This window comes from Astatotilapia calliptera, chromosome 8 (genome assembly GCF_900246225.1).
Source record: "Astatotilapia calliptera chromosome 8, fAstCal1.2, whole genome shotgun sequence".
Lineage (NCBI taxonomy): Eukaryota > Metazoa > Chordata > Actinopteri > Cichliformes > Cichlidae > Astatotilapia > Astatotilapia calliptera.
Window position 1 is genome coordinate 21,599,914 of NC_039309.1, and position 22,943 is coordinate 21,622,856.

Below are 22,943 nucleotides of genomic sequence, written 5' to 3' on the forward strand. Positions count from 1 at the left end.
AAGACTTTTTGTCTTACAAAAATAAAAGCTCAGCTTCAGCCTCTTAGTAGATTCACCAATCAATCAATCTTCCTTTTCGACTGATTGCATTTACAATCAAAACTTGATCTCTAACCGAGGCCTCGAGGCCGAGGTGACAGGGATTTGAACTTCTCTGAGATTTTTAGTAGATACACCTATGGTATCAAGTTGACAATCCTGCCATTTATCAACGTCGCCCACCTGCCCGCCTGACAACAATGCCCCATCAGCCTGAGGGCTGAAAATGAAACAGTGTTTCAAAGTATACACTTAAAAACTTAAATCTAAATTTGATATTGTTACTGAAACATGTTTTATAGTATTATAGTCTAAACTGGTCTGGTGATGAGAATACTTCTTATTTATTTAGCTTCATCTTTTTTTAATTTATTCATCCTTTTATCCTCACTGTGATGTTCAAAAAGATAAACAACAGGTCTCTACCACTGCAAAGTGTGTATCTCCTGTGCAAGAAGAGAAGCGTGACTTTTCTGAAGGTCACCTGACCTCTTCAAGACTTCGCTGTCAGCAGACGGCATCAGTAGTAGCTATTTGATATCGACTGTTGCTGTTCTCACCTCCCTTTTCTCACTCCTGTTTCCTCTTATAACTATCTGCTTATCAATAGCATCGCTCTGGTTGCTATGGAAGCCAAGAAATGCCCCCTCCCCCTTACATTTCAAGCATGTTTTTTTTATACACATATATATATCCTGAGAAAATAAAAGCCTGGGCTTAATCCATGACCTCCTGGGAGCAGGACGTCTGCTATTTTCCTAGTGTGAGGCCAAACAGGAAGTAATGACCTGACAGCAGAGGAGAAATCATCTGGATGCTGAACAGGATGATGTCACTGTGTATCTGTACACTAGCAACTGAAAATAAGCATCGAACAATTCTCACAGGAGCGGACAGATAAAAAAAACAAACAAACAAAGCAAGCCTGAAGAGAAAATGAAAAGCATTTACAGCTACAATGCAGTTAAGGTTTAGTTAGTTAGTATATGCACTGATGTATTTTAAATGATGCAGAAATCATGAGGTTGGATAAAAAGTCCACCAGGAGGGACGTCTGCATTAGACATATTTTTTTTTAGCTAATAAGTTCAGAAATAAAGACTCAAGTTCTTCCTTGCTGGTCCTTTGGGACTATTGTAGTGCTCTGGGGTGAGTTCATGGTTAGTTAAGAGTTCCCAGTAGTTGCCCCACTCACCGTGACCGTGGTCTCCTTGTTGTGTTTACTCGTGGGCGACGTCGATCCTGGGCACTGCAGAGAGAAGAAGGACGCTCCGTCAAAAACTCCATCCTCCGTGTCAGACATGACTGCTCGGCGTACACACACCGCCACCCGCACATGCACGCAAACACAGTTGTTTTCCAGGCGAGCGCTGTTAGCGTCTGTCTGGCGCTCTCTGTGCTCCTGGTGCTGCTGCTGCTAGTGTGTATGGATGTGTGTTTGTGTGTGTGTGTGTTGCTGTGCAGAGTAGGGAGGATAGTTCTGCAGAGCAAAGCAAAGCACGGCTTGCGTTCTCTCTTTGTGTGAATGTTGATGCATGTGTGTGTGATTTCCAACACTTAAGCTCAGAATAGAGTCATTTCCAGTGCTCTGGGCTGAAGCAGCAGTGGGTGAAATAAATAAGTGTTAAACAGTAAAGCTAGATGGAAAGTATAGGGAGTTTATCACCTCTTTTCCCACAAAATAATTAAAGATAGAAAAGGGAACAGGACCTTGAGTCATTAGCATCATGTGCGTGTTTGCAGTTTTTGAATGAGCGGGTTTGTGTACACGAGTCTGCGATGCAGAAAAGGAGAGAAGTGAGGTGACAGCGAGTGAAAAACTGGTGGGTGGATCCTGTATAACTGCACCCTGAGTGCCTGGTTAATTATGATCAGGGGAGCAGATACTGTAGGAGGGATTAATGTGCTCAAACTGCCATCAGCTGCTCCATTAATACCGAGCGGAGAAAGAGAGAGGTGGTCTGATCATGACATCATGCATCATCAGTATAGCTGTACATCATTACATCTTTAATTGTTTCTAAACACTGGATATGGATCGAGTTGTGTTGGCAGACAAACTAACCTAAAGCAATGATTTTGCAACAGAGAAGCAGAAGCAGGGTCATTTATTATTATATCCACAATAACGTCCTGATAGAGCCGCACCAGTTTACTGGGAAGTTGTTTTAAGTCTTAATCAAAGCGTCTAAACAGCCTCGTCCCACCCTCACAGGGGTTATTTATCTCTTCTGCACTCCAATGACATTACCAAGTACTTTGGTTAGTTGTACTGCACCTGTGGAGCTCTAACCTCAACTTCTTGTCCTCATGTGTCCTAAACTGATACACTATGAGACAAAACTGAGTCATAGTACGCTTGTTCTTAAAATAAGCAGTTATCTACATGTGGCGGGGAGCATACAGCAGGACAAACAGACTGTTTAAATGTCATGCCTGTGAAAAACCTGGCAGGGTGGAAGATGATTTAGAGCACGAAGAAACAGCAGTGAGACAAGTTTTCTCAAACCTTGGAAAGACACCAACACCACTAATTTTAGTTAATTTCACTCCATGTGACATTTCACAACTTTTGTGCTAAATTTGGGGGACTCACATCGCTTTTGAGTCTTTGGGATAGTAAAACTTTAAAAAACAGCGACAGACTTTCTTCGAAAGGAGCAAACAAGCAAGCCTTGACAGCTGAATAGCCACATCTTTTGCATCTATGCTTTCAGTGATATAGTCAAGGACTAAAAATAATAAAATCAGACAGCTTTACCTGGGGCTCTGTATTGCTCTTCCTAACCAGACTGTTGTGTGAGTGCTCCACATGATGCAAGGGACTACCACCTGAGTGAAATCCATTCACTGGAAAAACAAATGAGAGACACCAGGACAGATAAAGACAGGCAGAAAGAAAGACATTCAGGATTCTATGGATAAGATGTAAACTTATTCTTATCATAAGGGAGTTTGCTCCTCCTCTTTAAGAGCTGAACCAAACCACAACTGAACTGAACTTATTTCTGCTTTGTGGTCTGAAAATGCCTTTAATGGAACAAACACACATAATCAGTTAGCTACATTACACTAGCTTGTGGTATAGGTAAATCCACCACCAGGTTACATGGGAATGTCTTAAAGGTTTATATATGTAAAAATCTCAGTTTTACAGTAAATCACTGAATTGACATATTTTCAGATAGAGATTTAGAATAACAAAGCCAATGGATCAGTGGCTAGCCAGAAAGAGGATACTGCTATAGCAGCTAATTAGCTAACAATTTTAGCCTACAGCTAAACGTTGTTCATGTTGTTAGATAAAAAGAAAATAGTTGTGCTTTATTGTTAATGATCCATTAGTGTGTTGACTTATTTATTTTTTTCATACATAAGAAAATCTAAAAAGTATTCATTTAGTTTAAAATGCAATTTACAGGAAATGTCAATTTATGCTAACCTAACAGATTTTCTAATAGTATGAATGTTTACAGCTTAACAAATTTTAATTGATCATTTGGTTTAAGAACCTAAAGAAAAACATGGACGTAGCTTCTGGGTCAGAAGAACGAAGCCAATATCGAAGTGTCTTAAACCTGGATTTTACCTGAAGGCCAGCAGATATGAGAAAACTATTCTCTGTTTTGACCTCGGTAAATATTTTATGTGGTCAGTTGCTCATTTTGGATCATGTTGAATAAAAAATTACACCTATTTTGAAAATCTTGGTCATAGTGCATTTGAAAATGCAGGATTGCCTGTGAAAACAACAACAACCACAATCCAAACAATTCCAACCACTGAAAAGAGACGTTAAATGGCTTTTACTAAGAATCAGCGAACGTCCACTTACTAAACACTAATGTAACTCACACAGTCAACATGGCCAACCTTTTCTCCATTCTTTTATTTAACAAGGCAAGAAAAGAAAAGTAATTTCTAACCAAAGTGAATGAACATAGCCCGCTTCCTGTATTTTACCACTTACAAACCTTACTGCTTCTTTCTTTCCTTCTGTCTTCTTTTAGGAGCAGAGCCAAAAGAGGGACACTGCAGGCCTTAATTCTTTAGTTGAGGCTCCAGATTAAGTTAGTTACAGGAAGTGACTGTGTGTGGTGTGTATGTGAGTGGGTGCTTTGTGCCATTGTGGAATCTTCAGAGAATTCACAGCCCTGTGGCATTATAACTTGAGGAAGTTGAAGTAAAAGAGGCTGAGTTGGAGAAATAAATATTCAGTACCTGCTGGCAGAGAGTTCTTGTGTCGGAAGGAGTTCTTTGGCGTCCCCGGTGCACTCGACGGTCTCTCCCATGTTGTCTCTGTTGGTGTTTGGGAGAAGGGGAAGAAAAGAACACAATGACATTAACAAAGTAACACCAGTTGCTACATTCTTTTGTTATTCTGTTGACAACTTTGGAAACAACTTTGGAAACCATAAGAAGAAGTGATTCACAGATGGAACTTAGCTCTTGTCGTAGTCAGCAGTTAAACTAAAAAAAAGCCACATCTCGACCGCAGTCAGAGGGCATCTATTCTGTTTCACTTCTACATCGTGTATCAGCTATAATTTTGATTTATAGTGTTCGTATTTTTAACGTGAGGCCTCTTTTGATTCTCGAGTAGTAAAAAAAAAAAAAAAGAGTCATTGTTGACAACACAGGAACAGTGCAAGTGTTCTAGGACCTGTTATAATCAAAGAGATAATGTGTGTCAATTTCTATTTTGACCACAACATTTGCAAATGTGTTAAATGTAACTGTCACTGTTTTAGTAGCTAAGATGTAGCTAGATAGGTCTAGGTCAGACTAATAACTTTTTGACTACTGACATTATTTTGTCAGTATTCAAATGGACTTCACCTTCATGCGCCTCTTTTATTCTGAGTCTTGAAGGCTCAGAATAGAACTGAAAGGATACGTCTTTGATTCTTTGGACGGATACGTCAGGGCAACATGGGGTTCAGCATCTTGCCCAAAGAAATTTAAGACATGCCGACTGGAAGAACAGAGGATCAAACTAACAACCTTCTGACCTGCTCTGCCTCTCATCACACCCAGAAAAACTGGACAAGAGTGAAGTCTGTTTGATTCATATTCCTCTAAGAGTCAGGATCACTTAGCAACAGAAAATCAGAGACTGCTGCGTGGCAGCTACAGCTGTACAGAAACCTCGTTCCATCAAAACCTCCTGGATCAACCTGTTGCACTGGACAAGATGAACATTTACCACACTGGAAGGACAGGGACAGTGTTTGTATCGGCGATGCTTCCAGCTCAAATGCAGTCAAAGTGGAAGGATGTTTGCCAAATATCAAGATTTTACTATAGAGATTTAAGCCACTGTCTCTGTTCATGCAGACACAAATATGTAGAAATATAGTATGCCATATTAATATAAAATATTTGCCTTTTGTCAGTTCTAGCATGTTTTTCTGGAAAATTAGAAATATCAAAAGCTAGCAAACACAAGAATGTGTTTCAACACACCCACTGAGGAAACGCTGTCCTCTTTCCAGTGGTGAAAGTTTAGTTATTTTTTGCATCGCAGAGTTAGAAAAAGTACTATACACTTAATAATGGAAACATCACAGAGTAAACTTTACTTGAGCTATAGACGTGTCACAGGCCAACTGAAATGCAAGAACTCCCACTTGAAGTCATGTGGAAGTTGAAGGTCTACCCAGCCTTTATTTTTTAATGACATCTGTTCTGGCTGCTACAAAAAAATATATATATATATACACGTCTTTTATCAACCACCTGTTCTCTTTTCCTGGTTGAACTGTACCTGTACAAAAGGTTCAAGCTTTGAACCAAGCAAAAAAAAGTATTAATGAAGCTTCTCAGAGGTACTGATGATACTTTCCCAACATCTATCCCCGTTTCATTCCTGCTGGAAAAGTTGCTGGCAATTGAAGATTGTAAAAGCAAGTCCAATGCAGATCCTAGAAGATACCCCTTTCATTTGAACTCCCTTATGTCCATTCTGACCACAGTGCTGGGCTCAATTAGCCATTTTCTATGATCACAGAGAGAATAGGCACAAACATGTAAAGAGCTCTCATTTCATTCGGGTCTTTTAGGCCGGCCCTGCTCTATTTGGCGCTGCTCAGCAGAGGAGACAACTGAGCCAAGCCCATCAGCTCAAATGACACGCATGGAGGGGATAACTGGCAGCGAGCTTATGGAGAGAGGCTGTGCCTTCATGTTTGATGTACAACATCGGGGCAGAGCCGGCACTCGCTGGCACTCGCTGGCCATAAATGTATCAATTCCTCTCTGTTAGGCTGTCACAAATAAATCGATACAGTAAGAAAAATGGGATATTAAAGCAGAAAATTATTGTATAACCTTCTTAGCAGAGGGAAATTGCTTGTTATTGTCATTCTATGTATTGCCAGAGGAATAGCATTCAAAACATCATTAAAAATACAATTTCATAAATCCCTCTTAGTCAGATTTAAACTAGATTTACAAATTAACGAAGGCTATCACAATCATTTTCAGCATGAATTGCCCGTAAATATTTTTTCCAACCAAATAGCACTTTTATTTGTATTAAAAGGTGCGAAAGCCCACATATTTACTATATGTTCAATCCCAGAGAGGGACAGATTGAGTTTCCAGGCAACTGGCTCTGATCATTTCCATGAACCTGTTTTTTTTTTTTTGTTGTTTTGTTTTTGTTTTTTTTACACACATCAGTCTTAACATTTGCTGCATTCGTTCATACAGATACAGTGATACATATGCAGCAGCAGGAGTGATTTTCATCAGCCTGCCTTGTCACAGAGGAGATGAAGTCTAAAAAGCTGTCAATCATCCTAAATTACTTTGACAGCCTGGATTACAGAACAGAGACCAAAGAGTGCAGTTTACTCGCTTTTCTATCCGCCCTTTTCAGGTTTCACGTGGGTCTTAATGAAGCAGATTCATGAAATCAATGACAGAATGAAGTCATCTAATGATCCAAGCTGCATCAGCACGGGCTCATTTATGGATCATAAAAGCATTCATTTCTTTTCGGATAGAGCAAACGTCTCGGATTTTCATTTTGCACAGTGTGACTGACAACGGAAGACAGCGATGCTTAAAAGTAAAAATGAATGAATGAAACTAGTCGACAGCAGGTCCGATAGCAACACGCCGACAGCTTATTGTCCACGACGCCACACCGAGAGAGATCCCTGATTCGAAACAGGGAGAAGGAGAATGGCCTAGTTAGCTTTGACACTGATGCTATATTTTATTCATAACCATATGACACAGGTCCCTGATGGATTAGCTACCTCCTGTATCTGGTTTTTATCAGTCCAAGCAGCCCGTTCACTCACTGTGTTATCTCCAGATTGTAGACGCACTGACATGTGCTTTTCCTAACATGCAGAAAAATATGGGGAAAACAATCAAAAACACTAAACATAAATACTGTACACTGTCTGTGTACCTTATGTGAACTTATAACATTGTAAAGTCATTTTTGTCAGATTCAAGTAAAGTCCTTTAGAAGCAGTCGTGCCAGTAGCCACCTTGATAAGACTTTTAGGCTCTTATTTATATCATTTAACTACTTATTAGTCATGTTCACTTAATCTCATGGAAAAAGTGAATCAAATATGTTGTTAACTGAATGTTGAGCTGAATTTTAGTAGTTTACTGTATTTGAAAAGTAACTTATACACATTTAATGTTGCATGTTTTCACAAAACAGGGTATGCTGTAACAGGGCAGATTTAATTGCTTTTACAATTCGGCCTTAAAAATCCTGGGACTGAATCTGTATCTACAGCATGTGTGCTCTGGCTGGAATGACTTTGGTTTAGTATGTTTATCCAGCAGCCCACTGGTTCACTGGGATGAGTGGAGATTCTGAGGAGACGGGTACAAGCTGCAACAGCCAGCACCGCGGCTCTGCTGCACCCAGCAACACAGGAAGGAAAACCTAGAAAAAAAAAAACAATCTCCAACACAAGGACATGCAGCCCTCACCCACGCACTCTGCTGTTACCATGGTGACACAGAAACACAAATGCACACGCAGGGGTGCACACATACACACACGTACACACACATATACAATCTAATCTCGCTGAACTTTAGCGTAACCAAAGGGAAGTCCAAAGAAAATAGCAGAGTTGCTATAAATACCTAAAAATTGTATCAAATGTGTTTGTTTGGAAACAGCTGCTGTGGTAGTGAAGAGAAAAAAACCACAAGACCTGTAGTACAGTGGTTGTGTGCGTGCGTCAGGACCGAGCGTTCTCTAAGCTTTTAGTCATCGTGCAGCTAAGACTCAGAAAATAAGTCCTGCAGGTTTTTCCCGTGCCCTGTGAGGCCAGTTTCACAACACCATAGCAACAATATTGCTTTTTTTATGAGCCAGGATACAGATGCTGCTGATGTGTGAAAAAAATAACAACAAAAAAAGTTATGAAAAATTAATCATTTTTTTTCTCATAGGAAATATTGTGGGACTCCTTTTATAGCACCAAACGCATAAAAACAAGTAAGATCTGCTGACTTCTCAGTGGAATAATGTGAAAGGGAGAAATAGATGTTTTTACTATTCAACAACAGTCTTATCCAGTGAGAGTGCGAGTTGGGTCCAACTTTTAAGACAGCAGCACTTAAGCACCTCATTAAATCCTAAAGGAGCAGAAGGAGAAACCCTTGGCTCGTGCCTGGGTGGAGACCTCAGCTAAGTTTAGATCCGTGCTAATGACCGCAACTTGACCGCCGCAGCCGTGATCAGAGGCGAGCATGCTGTGAGCAGGTTTGATGTGAGGGTCATCAGTGACTGCTAGGCCACAATCCCAGTTATATGAAGGAGATAGGTGCACATGTGAAACCAGTACAACAAGCTGATTCACAACACAAGGCCAAGTATGAATAATGTTTCTAACTGTTCTGTCAGGTCTTATTACTGACACGTGGTTATGTGTTCTGGTAGGAATTCACACTGAAAAGTGAGCGTTTGGTCCAATCTCCACGCCTGAGAGCCAGCTCTCTGTCTGAACGCAGCGCAGGAAACGAGAGCCCCTGCCAAACTGTCTTGAAGTTGAGTGACAGAAAAATGTACTGAATATAATTTGTTTTTATTTTGGCTCAGTAGGAGGAAATGAGGATTGTTTTCATTTACTGACTTCTTGATTTTGTTGGTTTTCACCTGAAGGTAAAGGATGCTAGTAAGACTAAATGTATGCATGGTTTACACAAGTTTGCGCACTGCTGTAGAATGTAAATGTGAATGTAATGTCGTCATGCTGCTTGTGTGACAGTTGCATGTATAAACCACTCTTACCTGTATTATTTAACCCAAAGGCACACAAGAGTTGTAAGATATTAGTATCATCAGTCAAGTTTTATAGTGACTTCACTCTGGGATAGTATTAAGCTGTCTCTGTGCCAGTGTGTCAGTGTGTGTGTCTAATCAGGGAGACACTGAGAGGTGATTGTGTTGACAGAAACAAGGCACTATCAGCAGGGTCTGTCCTTACAGGCCCTGATGGACGGCGTCTCTCTCTGGTACCATGACTACAACAGACACTGAGTGAACATTCAGCCGGATTACAGTCACATGAAATCACGCAGGTATCATTTTAAAGATCAAAACAGAGCTCTGCTAGCTTTCTGTTTCATGAAAGAAAACATATTATTGAGAATTCAAAGAGCGGTCTGAGAGCAAAGCAGGAAATCTTTTACTTCAATGTGGCAAATGGGAAATGAATGTTTATAAGCATGTCTTTTAGAGACATGTATTAACAAAGAAACCCCAACAGACAGCACAAGCGTCAGAGTGCAAAAATTAATAATGGCAGCTGAAGAAATAAATCTGCAGAAATAAACCAACTAATAAACCCAGGTGAACCTGTTTTACTTTCTCAGTAAACTGATTTAGTGGGTTTTGCAAAAAATACCAATACTTCTCTGAGTTATAGCTCCATTACATTTACACACTGACAACCAAAAGGTGATGATTATTGTAACTACAGAACTTGCCCTTAAGGGTAACTAGTATCAGAACGCCTGGTTATAGCTGTAACTACATTCAGGGGTAAATTCCAAACGGAAACTGCTAATAGCTAATTCAGCATACTTTTAATATTAACTATCATGTGTAGTATACAAAGTGAAAACTGAAGCTTTGGCACAGTTTGACGTTCACTGTGTAACTGGAAGGAAGTGTGTGGTTGGCACTTTTTTCTAGAGGAGGAAAGGCACAGTGTTATAAATGTTCTGGTGTGATGCCTTTTGAATGTGGTTTCAGAATATAACTCAGAAGTAAAGAGTTTTGATCAAATGGTAGTGTGTTTGGTCCTGGCAACACTGTGCCAAGTATGGTTCTCAAGTCAGGAGGTGATTAGCCTAGCTTAGCATGTAGGCAGGGGGCACCAGCTAGCTAGATTCTGAAGCTTATAATAATAAGTAATAACAGCTAAAAACTACTTCACTCAGGTCTCCATTTCTCTGTTTTGGAAGGTCACCACCCTTTCAAAGCTGCATCTGCTGATTTTTTTAGCTAATGTGGAATGAAACACAGCGAAACTGCTAGGCTTGACTCCATAGCGTGCTAAAGCTAATAATGAAACCTCATGACAAGATCAAACACACAAACTGATTTACTGACATTTATGATATGCAATTTACTGTTAATTGTGTCAATACTTATCGCTGAAAAAATTGACTTATTCTTTGCGTTTGATGTTAAATTTAATGGACAAAGCAGCTCAATTTTTATAAGTCGCCTGTAAAACTAACCACACCTATGAGAACTATTTTATTTTCTATTTTGCTCTGTTTAGTAAATCTGGTCTTAGGCAAACAATTGGTTGTCTATCAATCGTAAGGTCAGTGATTAGATTATAGCACCTCACATCTGCATGTCAAAGTATCCTTTGGGAAGACATGAACTCTGACTTTCCCCAATACATCCATTGCAGTGTAAGTGTTAGGTTAAAAAGCGCTTAGGCCTGTGTGAATGGGTGAATGAGGCTTGTAGTAAGAAAGAGCTTTGAGCGCTCACATAAACTAGAAAAGCATTACATCAGTACCACTCCATTTACCATTTAAGCAGTGACCTCTGGGACTGAAAACAAAAACTGAAGAGGGCCCTTAGGCTTGAATAGGAAAGCAAGCCACAAAAAGCCAGGCTAGTGATATTCCTGCTTCGGCTTCTTTTCACAGCACGTCTAAAAAATCCACATTACATTTTCGCTTACCGTTGTTTGTGGTGTTGACATAGTATCGCCGCCCTTGTGGAGACATATAGCATTTCCAGTGAGGAGGCAGGGGATCTTTGAGATCCTCAACAGGAATCTGACTCAGAGATGCTGTCCTCTATCAAAACAGAAAAGTAAGAAATGTCAATAATGATGAAGAGTCTTAGTTTACTCACTGTTTCTTAACCTAACGTTTAGAGTTAAAAGAAAGATTAGGCTATACTACTGGTGCAGAAGACATGTACAGCCTGGGTTCAATGAGGTTCTCATTTCCTCAAGCATTTCGCAACCATCGATGACATCATAGCGGAGCAGGCGGAATTGCTGCCGCTGCTACACAGAAAACAAGAAACTGGCATGGCCCTGAGGTTGGACGGAAAGCTCCAGAGCTCCAGAGTCAGCACATGAGCACACACAGCCGACAGCTGAAGAACACGATCGAGAGAGAGAACATGTAGCCAAACTGTGCACATCTGCTACTGATTAGCAGAAAAACAAAGGGCTGAGACTATTGTAACACTTTGTGGGGATGCTGTCTGGAGACCCGAGAGAGCCAAATGAAATTCCAGCTCTATTCCTCAACAGAAAGTCTGGCATAAGAGGTTCATTTTACAAACTGCGAAGATATTTGAGCCAATCACTGGTGGTAAATGGATATGTCTTTGAAGGATAAAGATTTGGAGCACTTACAAACCGCACAGTAAACTCCATCTCTGAATACTGACTCTAAACCCTTGAATTTATAATCATGCTTAAGGAGAAGGAGAAACATTATGCATTTAGGCATGGAGGGTGGCATTACTTAGCCTTTTAAACTATAAGACCAATTGTATTTGCTAGACATTTACAAGTCCTGATCTTGGTCTTCAAATGATGCATTTTTAAGTATTAATCACTGTGAAACTCAGATGGTGAAAAAGCATGCTCTCTGCATCTAAACAAACTAGTAGGTTCTGGGTCAGTTCAAGTGTTGTTATGTGAGAGAATGACAACAGGAAGCACTGGGGAAACCAGTAATGAGTGAAACTAACTGTCCTGAAAGGCCACTCTGGGTACGAGTTTGGAATCCAGGAAACAGGAATGCACTTCATTATCATTAGAGGCACCTGGGATGAGGACAGACAACACATTTCTTAATGGAAACCATCTCATTACCCATTTAGGGGTAATCAATTGCTAGTCAGTAACTATTTAAGCCCAAAATGTCCCTGGAGAATGAATCCATTACATGTAACTGCTGCCCTCAGTGAAAGAAGCAGAAGGATAGAAAGGAAGGAAGAAGGATAAAACCCAGACCTCTGTGGTCCCACAGGGCTCGAGAGCATGAACACATGTCAACCTCGGGAGACTTACGACTATGTGTAATTACACACTCTCCGACAGCATCTCAGCTAAGTTTTCTCTTTGATGGTCTCGGTGGTCACTTTTATATTTGTCCTTCATGTGTCTTTGAAAAATCGTCTGGTAATTTCTTACAGAAATGAAAAGTGGTCGCAGAGAAGTAACGATGGATAAACGGCATGCTACAAAAGAAAATCAGAGCTATTTCCAGTGGCAGCAGTGACAGAGTGTGGTTTGTGCACTGAAAAAGAAATGGAAAGAGTGTAAAAGACAACATGACAGTCAAACCACAGATACAGCTACAGCAGAGCTTAGTGCTACAGTGTACGGTTGTGCCTGCGTAGGGAAGACGGCCTTCATTTACTTCGCACATCTCTCAGTCAAACATGTGCTTTTGCAAATTCGTTTTCACAGTTTCAGAGTAGAATTGTGAAAACAAGACGAGACCAAGCCAAGGGTGTAAGCAAGACCCGATGTCTGACGTAGCAGCAATGCAGGAGCCAGCTTAGGGCTCTTATCATGTTGCGTTGTTATTTGGTCTTTGTGACACAGTAAATCTGCCTTTGGGCCCGGCTGTCTAGATGTTAATCATGTTTTAGTGAAAGTTCCTGTCTGGTGAGACCTAATAACTTATCCAGGGAAGAGAAATGAGCAGATAGAAACATGGAACTCAAAAGAATCCTGAATCGAAATCTTTCTGGATTTACCGTGTTGGTTTTTAGAGCATCAAGTGACCATGTTTAACATCACAAAAGCCATTTGCCAGATAATTATTTTAGAAATGCTCCATAAAACCTTAATACCACATCATCTGTCAAGACGTCTCATCCAGGGTAAAGCTTAATAGACGGCTAGCAGCTACAGCTATCTGTGGTGGCATCCACATGCTATTCAAAGACGCCACAACCCAAATAATATAAACCAGTGGTCCCCAACATTTTTACGCTACGGACCAGTTTATGTCTGACAATATTTTCACAGACTCACCTTTAAGGTGTCACAGATAAATACAACAAAATAAAACCAGTACCAAATAAACAGAAGATTTATTCATAACACACGGGAAAAGACCCAGGGAAACCAAGTTAACTATAAAAACGATAAAAAAAATAACAATAAAAACCGTTAAAAACCCTGAAAACCATAAATTTCACACCCAAGTGTCACAGTACTGGGCCATGAGGCCCAGGGTTTACGTTCTAATGCATATTTTTGTATCCACATGTGTAGTTTAACGCATCTAGTTATTTTCTAGTTTGCAGTTTAGTCCTTGGTTTCTTAGTCCCTTTTGTCATCTCTCCCTGGTCCATGTGTCTACCTGTCATGTTTCATGTCTCTGGTTAGGTTAAGTTCCTGTTCTATCTCCATGTCTAGGTCTCTGTGTTTCCTGTTTTATTTTGAAAGAGTATGGTGTTCTTTGTTCACTGTAGTTAGTGTTACTCTCCCCTGTATTGTCATTATGTTTCCTTCTTGTCAGCTGTGTTCTCATGTGTCTCCACTTCCCCTGATCACCTCATGTGTGTATTTAAGTCCTCAGTCTTGTTTTGTTCGTCGCTGCGTCGTCTGTTCAACTTCCCCCATGTTACGCCAGGTTTCAGGACCCTGTGCTGGTCATGTCCACGTTGCTTACGTGTATATGTTTCACAGTTCTTTGTTGTTCCAGCACAGAGTCCTGTTCATAGTTGTCTCCGTCATATGCATCGTTGTCACCCTGTCTTAGCCTTCCCTGCTGTCTGAGTTAAGTGTCAGTTCTTAGTTTTCCCAGTTCAGCTTCTAGTTTAGCTTTGCCTCAGTGCTTTCTGTTGTTTGCCACATTATTCAGCCCAAATAAAGGCTCGCTTTTCATTTCAAGTTCAGTACTGTCTCCTCGTCTATGTCTGCACCTGGAACCTCACACTCCCACACACGGTCCGCCCGCCGCAGACCGTGACACCAAGCCTCAACTCTCCCGGCTCGGTACTGGCAACGATCCGTGGCCCGGGGGTTGGGGATCACTGATATAAACTTTCTACATTTATAACATTTATAGTTTTATAAAAATCAACCTCATACAGCTGTTGTAAAGGTAAACCTTAGCTACAGTGACCCAAACAATTTTTTTAGAATGACCTGTAGACATTTTTTTAACTTTATTATTACACTTAAACACTTCTATAAGCAACGACAGCACTTAACTAGTTCATCTAGCAACCCAGTAATATGTATATTATTAACACTCGACAATAACACTGGACAATGGGCAAATTAAACTCACATCCAGAATGTTTGCCCTCCAAGTTTGACCTTACAGCATCAATCGGAACGAGATTCTGGTCTGTTTTTATCAGAGGACTTCATTTACATACCATCGATACATCTCCAAAGCCTAAATGATCTTCCAGGTTAACAGATCTCATGTACTACACTAACAAAACACCCTTGGAGTTTTCTCTGCATTTCCTGGCTGCTTTCCTGTTGGCGTCTTTCTGTTGTTAGGTCACATGCTCATTATCAGTGAAATGTTAGGCAAGTATTGTTGTTCTCGGAGCTGAGCAGATATGGCTCTTAGTAGCAGGCAAAGACAGATGGGAGTGGGCTGCTTGAGCTGAGGACACATAATATGCAAAAACTCTTGGCCACGAAGACATTTTAGTTCATTTTTAGCACAACAATTTAAAAAAAGAGTGTCTCTGAGTCTTGTATTAAATTTCAGTCTCTTCAAACATCAACAAATTTCACAAGCGAGCAAAGTTTGGACCGAGCCACAAGAGCACAAGTTAAAACTCTCCTTCCTGACAGAAGTTTGTGACAGATCTGACAGCCCTGTCGTGGAAAAAAAAATAAAAATCAGATGTGAATGAGAGAATGGGAACACCTTGGCAGTGGGAAATATTAAGAATCTGAGAGCCAGCTTGCCTAGGCATATGCAACTTTAAATAATGCACCATTCCAGATGGTTAACCTTCCAAGCCCCAGACTGCCTTTGGCTCCACACTCATGTCTTGCCAGAATTGCCCCTGGTAGCGAAAGCAAGGACTCATCAGGGCCTGTGATGACTGATGAGCAACCACTATAATCGTTTCAGCACTCTGCGGGCTCTGCAGACCCCAGTTTAAAAGATAAACCTCTAATTGAAGGCGTATTAGTCATTTCAGATGTCATTAGAGAATCTTGAAGATAAGAGAAATATTAGTTTGAGCAATGATCTAAACGAGTGAATTGTGGTTTCATTAAAATGTCACTATCAGGTTGAAGTTATGAATACCATGTTTGCTTTTTTTGAATTCTGTCTCATCTTTTCCAGGCTATCGTTTCAACTGTTTACAGTCACAATAGAGGACAGAAAACATGGAAATACACAGAGGGGTATGGTATTCTTCTTAAGCTTGGAACACACCTTAAACAGAACAACAAGTTTTTACCAACTTACACAAGTCTTAAGACTTTGGCTGTCCAGGCGGAGCATACAACTTACAAAGGAAAATCTGATAATCTGAGCTCCATAGTAGAAAACATGCACAAGCACATTCTGCAGACCCACAATATGATACACACCAAGATGAGTTTCTAAAGGTTCAAAACACCAAACACACGTGGTCTTCCAAGATGACTTATCTCAAAGTTGAGAAATAACCATTACACATTTTCGGGAAGTCTGCATAAACTCTACATTCGTCTGGGAAAGAAAGAAGAAGAAGAGAACATACTCAACGAAAAGCAGGCGTCTGATCAGTTTCTGCTACGAACTAAAGTTGAAAAACCAGTATCTCTGAGGATCCCAGTTCTAGACAACCTATTATCCTATTCTGACAACCTTGTGTGTTCTTGTATAAACCGGCATCAGTTGCAAACATACCTGTGAGTATACGGTTGATGTCTGTAGATCCTAGAGTTTGTAAAATGAAGCCAACTTCTGATAAAGTTGTTTATTTACCTTGACTAACACACAACTGATAAAACTGGCAGCGACTGGATTTGATGACTAAAAATGTTTACATGTCATACACTACAGTGATTTGATCTGACAGCTTTCAGCTACAACAGACTGGGACTATCAACTACACTAAGGCTAGTTGCACTGCAGACGAAAGCGCATCAAATCCAACTTTTTTGAGCCTATGCGACACATATCCGATCATGGTATGACAGTGTGAACGGCACAAATCCGATCTTTTCAAATCCGACCTGGGTCACTTTTGTATGTGGTACTGAATCCGATACATATCTGATGTTTTAGAAAGCGACTGCTGTTTGAATGGTCACGTCAAATTAAATCCGTCTCTTACGTCACTGACACAAGACAGACGCCAATTATCAGCGCCGGAGAAGACATCGTGAATGCTTCCTGGCCCTCCAGTGAAACTGTTGGGAAGACAACTTGGAGAAAAGTGAACATTTTATTTGAACTGTATAATCTGCAGATTCTGACAGAAATCTGCAGCTATCCTTTGAAGCACCGCTCCTCTCTAAAACAGCAATAAGGATCATTATTAGGCCATATGTAAATAACAAAATAACTTTATAACTTAAAGCAAAATTGGGAAACGTAAAGTCCGAAGTCTTTATATTAAGGGCCATCAGTCAAACAATACTGTTTGCTCTGGGTCTGAACAGAGCGCGTTGTGTATGACGTCTTCTTTTGCGCATGCGGGACGCTTTGAGGGTTCACACTAGAGCGCGTTTGCTGTCACATTTTATTTGTAGTGAGAACAAGCAGACAAAAAAATCGGATTTGATCAAAAAAATTGAGCATTAAGACCTGCAGTGTGAACGTAGCCTTTGTCCACATTTCATCCATCAAGGCTTCAAAGCCACAGAGTGATGCTGCATTTTTTAAAATTGATGTTGAAGTTCTAGTTGATAAACTGCGATATTTGCCGCTGAATTCCAACTGAAGTTGCTCTATAGTCTGACGAGTTTGAGGTCTTTTGCTAATACAGCTATTAGAGCATTTCTTTTTCCTAGCTAAAAGGTTTTCTTTGCTACCTCTGTAGCAACTTTAGCTAGTCTTTTTGGACAAGAAAGTGTTTGTTCAGAAAAACAAACCAAACAACCAATACACCCACTCCACTCCGTCTGTCGAGCACCAAGTGGCTGTCAGATAAAGTTATCAACTAGTTAGCAATTAGTAAGGTTTGTCACTATAAGTCTCAGAAAAGAAGGTTTTGTCTGTTGAATGTGTGACTGTAATTATAAAACCAATACAACAGAAAAGGGCAGTTTAGCTTAGTCTACAACTTGTTGTGCTGTTCTTGAGTGGCTTAAATTTTTTGTTAATAAAATATGAGTAGAAATGTTTGAATTATCGTCATAAATCTAAAGCATAACACAAGTTTAATGTGCTTAAATGTACAAAGAGTGGAAGCTGAAATTGTGATTACGGCTGTTTTACAATGAACTATGGAGCCTTAATCATATTTTCCACAACTGTTAAATTTTACTTTTTGAAATTTGGATATTTTTTTATCTTATCTTTTCCAAACGAAGCCACGAAATGCTCCGCGCTGCTATCATAAACAGATCCCAGCATTTTCTCCCCCCGATTACAGACATTTCCCACAAATCCCCAAACACAGGCAGCATCTCTTATTATGGAAAACAAAATACCTCATGGTCTCTCTATTTCAGGGACACTGGCTTCCTGCCTGGAAAACCAAGAATAATTTGTTAAATTCCCTTGGAAAATGCCTTTAAATAAATAGCTGTCTCACATTGAGGTCAGTAAGAGAAAAACAGCCTAGTAAACTAGGTAGTTAACCCTCCGCCCTTTAACAGTCTCAGCTGAGAACTAAGGGGAATACTAGAAACATTTCAAAGGAAGTTCAGACTCTGTTCACGATCTAACTTTTGAGAAAATGAGGTATACTTCAACTTCTATGCTATTTTAAAAATCCCTAAGATGTCAAAATTGTTTGCTGACTTGAGCAACTTGAAAATGCAGAATAACCTTCCACTGACATCAGACATGATCTTTTCAGATTGTGAGCTGTTTCCATCATTGAGCAACAGTCTGAGTGACAAATCCATCTGTAAGCTTTCGGCAGGTTAGCATCCTGACAACACAGACATCAGACTGTCCATCTAAGGCGAATCATCAGATGAAACTGTCACTCGCTGGGATCACATGGTTTGAGAAACGCTGGTCACCCACACACTGGCTGTGTGGAGGAGGACCGACACGCAGCCTTACTGATCCAGAGTTTCTACAGATTACTGGACAGGACTACTGCTTAGCTGTCATCAAACATGTCCGAGTGACTCAGTCTCTCCCGATTCGTGACAGGATGTGTGAAAAAAAGAGTTTGTTTTTTTGATCTTGCATCGCTGACCTCTAGTGATCCCTGTGGAAGCACATGGATGTCTGAGAGGAGGCTTTGTCAGAGCAGCTGTTTGGCTTTCAGCAGGATGAATCCAGAAACAGAGATAATTTCAAGTATTCATATTTCATATGTAAGCTGTAATTGATGAGCCTACACTCCAAAACCAGGGGTCATCTATTTAAAAAAGCCCCTTGACACAGTTTTACACAGCTCAGTGTCCCCAGATTTATGTCAAGTACCTCCACGTAAAGGTTTTACCCTAATAAAAGTAAAATGTTTTCAACAATTATATAACAAATAGTTTGTAGAAAGCCTATAAACAAAACAGTATCAGAAGAGAGTATCCTCTGACTCTTCACGTAACCCCAGACTGACTCCATGATGTCGTGACTCTGTGGGGGTCAGACCATCAGTTACAGATCCTTGCTCTTCTAATCTAAACCTTAAGTACCCTTTATCTTGTGAATCAGAAAGTAAGAATGTAATAGACTGCTCTGATTTTCAATGAACCCATGAGAGTTCATGCAAAATCACAGCTCTGTCGTGAACATTTGCCTTTTTTTTCTTTTCTTTCTTTAATCCAACTGCAAATGTTTTAGCACCGAAAACAGCCTCGCGCAATCAAAGACAATCCAGGGATTTCAGTTGATAATACCAAATGGATCTTATTAAACATGGAACAGTGGAGTTAATAGATACACTGAATGCTGCAAAAAAATGTCACTGAACACTATTTTACTGCTGAATCATCCAATCAATCTTATGCAAAATGTTTAGATTCCAGCTCCACATCCACATAAATGCACCAGTAAAGAAAATAAGGGCAAATAGGGGGAATTATGCTCCAAGAACACTACATTTAAAAAACTTTATTTCCAAGCTGTCTGTCACAAGCTAGCTACAAGCCTTCCAGAGATGTGTTTTTAGCCTGAAGGCAGAAACTCTAAACTACAGCAAGAGAGGACTGAAACACAGGAAAGCAGGAAAAATCCATATTTTTCATTCCTAAACGAGCAGCAGTCATGCACAGGTAGGCAAACCAGGTAAGGAGCAGGCAAAAGGCAAAGACTGTGAAAGAGTGAAAAACATCACATGTGGTTGGATTAGAGCAGGGGTCAGCAACCTTTCTGATGACGAGTGCCATCTAAAATTTCCTCAGAAGTCAATGTGCCATATGATTGCATTAGCAATAAATTTAATAACGCTCTATATGAACAGTTACACACTATGTAGAACCACTTTATAGAATTATATTTGTTTGCAGATGTTGGCAGCTATCAGCGAATAGTTATCAGCTACTTTGAAACAAGACTTTTTATCCATAACAGCAAATGAACTGTATAACAGAAAATGAAAATGCTATTTATGGTCTCCTCACAAGAATGATAAGAAAAATAAACTGGGCCAATATGGCATGTTTGTTAATACAGAGACACACATGTTAATGTGATCTCTGGTCTCCCACTCAGAGACACAGGTCTCCCAGTGTCCAGCATTCAGAGGCTACCTGAGGACTCATGTGAGAGAAAATCTGCTCACACAGATATGTAGAGCCAAATACTGTCAATAAGGCCTCTGCAATGTTCTGAAGACAGTTAAACTTGTCAGGTAGTGATGTCCAGCAGGTGAACATGCAGCTCCATGAACACAGACAGCTATGGATTCCAGCTGCATTTCGGTGTTGCATTAACTGGCATTATGAGACAAATCCAGCTGCTCATTAAAGCTTTCTGGTTTGATCAGAAAAATAAAACATTGGTCCAAACACCTGAAAGTCCCAAAAACACATTGTGAATTCTGTCTCGAGTCTACGGATGTATCCGTGCATTTCCATGGTGCTGATGCTGCGCTGAGCGGAAATGCGGAAAGCTAACAACGTCCCCCTCACCAGTAGGCTAAGTTATTTTTAGCCAATTACAAGTTGAATCTGGTAGTTGGGGTTGTTAGCTAAGATACCGTCATTAAGAAGCGGCACAACTAATGTGTCTATGCGAGCTGATTTGCGATGTGCACCGCTGGCGCGGCCATTTATTTTTTAATGCACCCTCTCAGATTAATTCACTGCGTGTAGTGCCCAGAGCTGGACTGGGACAAAAAAATCGGCCCGGGCATTTTGACCACAGACCGGCCCACCAGGTATTAAAGACATAAAGCCTTTGAATGAAAACAAACGCTGTTGTGACAATCTTGTTGGTATATGTATGATTTCTATACATTTTATATCAGATAAAAACGTTGGTTGTAAGCTTCAGATAATTATTTAATAGCAGCCAGACATTTTAAATGAGAATAAGGAAGTATTTCTTTGTGCCCCCCTCTCCCTGTTAATGCCCTACCTGCCCCCCTGGCAACACTTTGCTAGACCCGCCCCTGCACAGTTACCAGCTGTCAGCTACATAAAAAAGGCTCCTGGTGTTATTTGTCTCTCAGAAACAGTTCATAACTTCCCTTCAACTCATTCATGTCACCTAAAAGGTAAACCTGTTTCTCCATCACCTGTTCAGCTCTGATGATTCAGTAAGGACATCTCCTGGTTTCATCTTCATGTTTCCCTCTCACCACATATTCAAACCGACATCGTGACCAGCAGCTTTACAGCTGTGGCTCCAGCAAACATCAGCTGATACTAGAAATGAATATCAAATAAATTCTAACAACAGCTGATCAAGCTTAAACGTGCTGCTGTTGTTTAGCGCGACATCCACTGGTTTCCTTTTTCTGGAACAAAGTGGGAGATAAACAAACAAGAGAGAAAAGTCGATCAGCTGATCATTGATCAGTTTCATGATTGAAATAACAACCGGGGGGACAGAATAAGAGAAGAACAAACAGTTGTGCAGCATAAAGACACAGAAAAATTCCAGCTTTGTGTCTTTTTCATTGTAGCTGAAGTACCTGACAAACTGTGTTCCTTTTCACCTCAATAAGAAACGCGTAATATTTTCTCCGAATACGAGACGATTCCGGGACGGTTGGCAACTCTAATAATTAACCTTATGAATTAAATAAAGTTCACTATCAGTAACATCAAAGCACCCACCCAGCTGTATAGAAACTCCATCATGCTAGCTAGTACGAGTTATTGTAACTGACTGTAAAAAGTCAGCATAACGAAAATACACCTGCTGGTCTCCACCACTTGTTAATGTTACTGAACCTGTGGAAGCTACGCCATAGCCACCACCAAACAACTGAGTTATTTTTACACACCGGCCAGCAAAAAATCATGAGCCCACCGAGCAAATGCCCGGTATGCCCGATGGCCAGTCCAGCTATGGTCGTGCCATTATTTAACCCTGCAAGCGTCCCTCGGGTTGTCGACCCCTGGATTAGAGGAACATGAGAGAAAAGCTTGACTACTGTAATTTCAAAGATGATCCAGCAAGTGGATAACTGGTGCTATATATAGGCTGAATTCCAATCCCCTACACCCTCTTCCCACATACTTTTACTTAGATTCCCTTCATCTGGAAGACCTCCTACATAAGATAGTGTTTTAAACCAACTACAGTTCAGTGAAACAGAATTTGTCCACACAGAACAGGCTTGCTAACCACACTCTGAAGGTACAGCACCTGTTCTGTGCCCACTGTGGACACACTACCAGCACCTGCAAAAATGAGTGTGATTTAGTCTCAGTAACAAACAAAATGAATTGGCTTTTGTGTAAATACTGCATTTGTAGCCACAAAAGAACAAGAAAGAAGAAAATAGATGAGTTGAAGATTAAGGAAAGTGGATGAAATTGAAACTGAAAATGAATATTTTTTAATAACATATGACCTGAACACATCATCTGAAATTGGCTTTGCAGAAGCTAACACAAACATTGCTGTTTAAAGTTGTTCCTGTTTTCCAAAGCCTTCTGTTGTAGTTCTCTGTCTGTGAATTAAGAAACCGTTTTGCAAATGTAAGCATGACTCCATACAGAGTTACACGTGATACAGACCGAGGAGGCAGATTAGGCGCTACGGCCGGTAACAGGACGGCCAATACGAATTTCAATATTTGTTTTTGTTTGTTTGTTTTTGTAAATTGCACCACAGAGTCGGTGCTGTAATTTCAG

The 22,943-nt window shown here is 40.3% G+C and overlaps 1 protein-coding gene across 1 annotated transcript in view; it reads right to left on the reverse strand.

Annotated features, from left to right (window-relative positions):
- gas7b (growth arrest-specific 7b) overlaps positions 1–22,943 on the reverse strand; it is a 60,495-nt gene that overhangs the window by 23,449 nt on the left and 14,103 nt on the right. Inside the window, exons 2-5 of the mRNA XM_026177417.1 lie at positions 11,238–11,355; positions 4,261–4,338; positions 2,801–2,889; positions 1,235–1,288 (exon numbers count right to left, since the gene is read on the reverse strand). Of these exons, the coding sequence (XP_026033202.1) occupies positions 1,235–1,288; positions 2,801–2,889; positions 4,261–4,338; positions 11,238–11,355 (339 nt within the window). The remainder of the gene's footprint in view (positions 1–1,234; positions 1,289–2,800; positions 2,890–4,260; positions 4,339–11,237; positions 11,356–22,943) is intronic.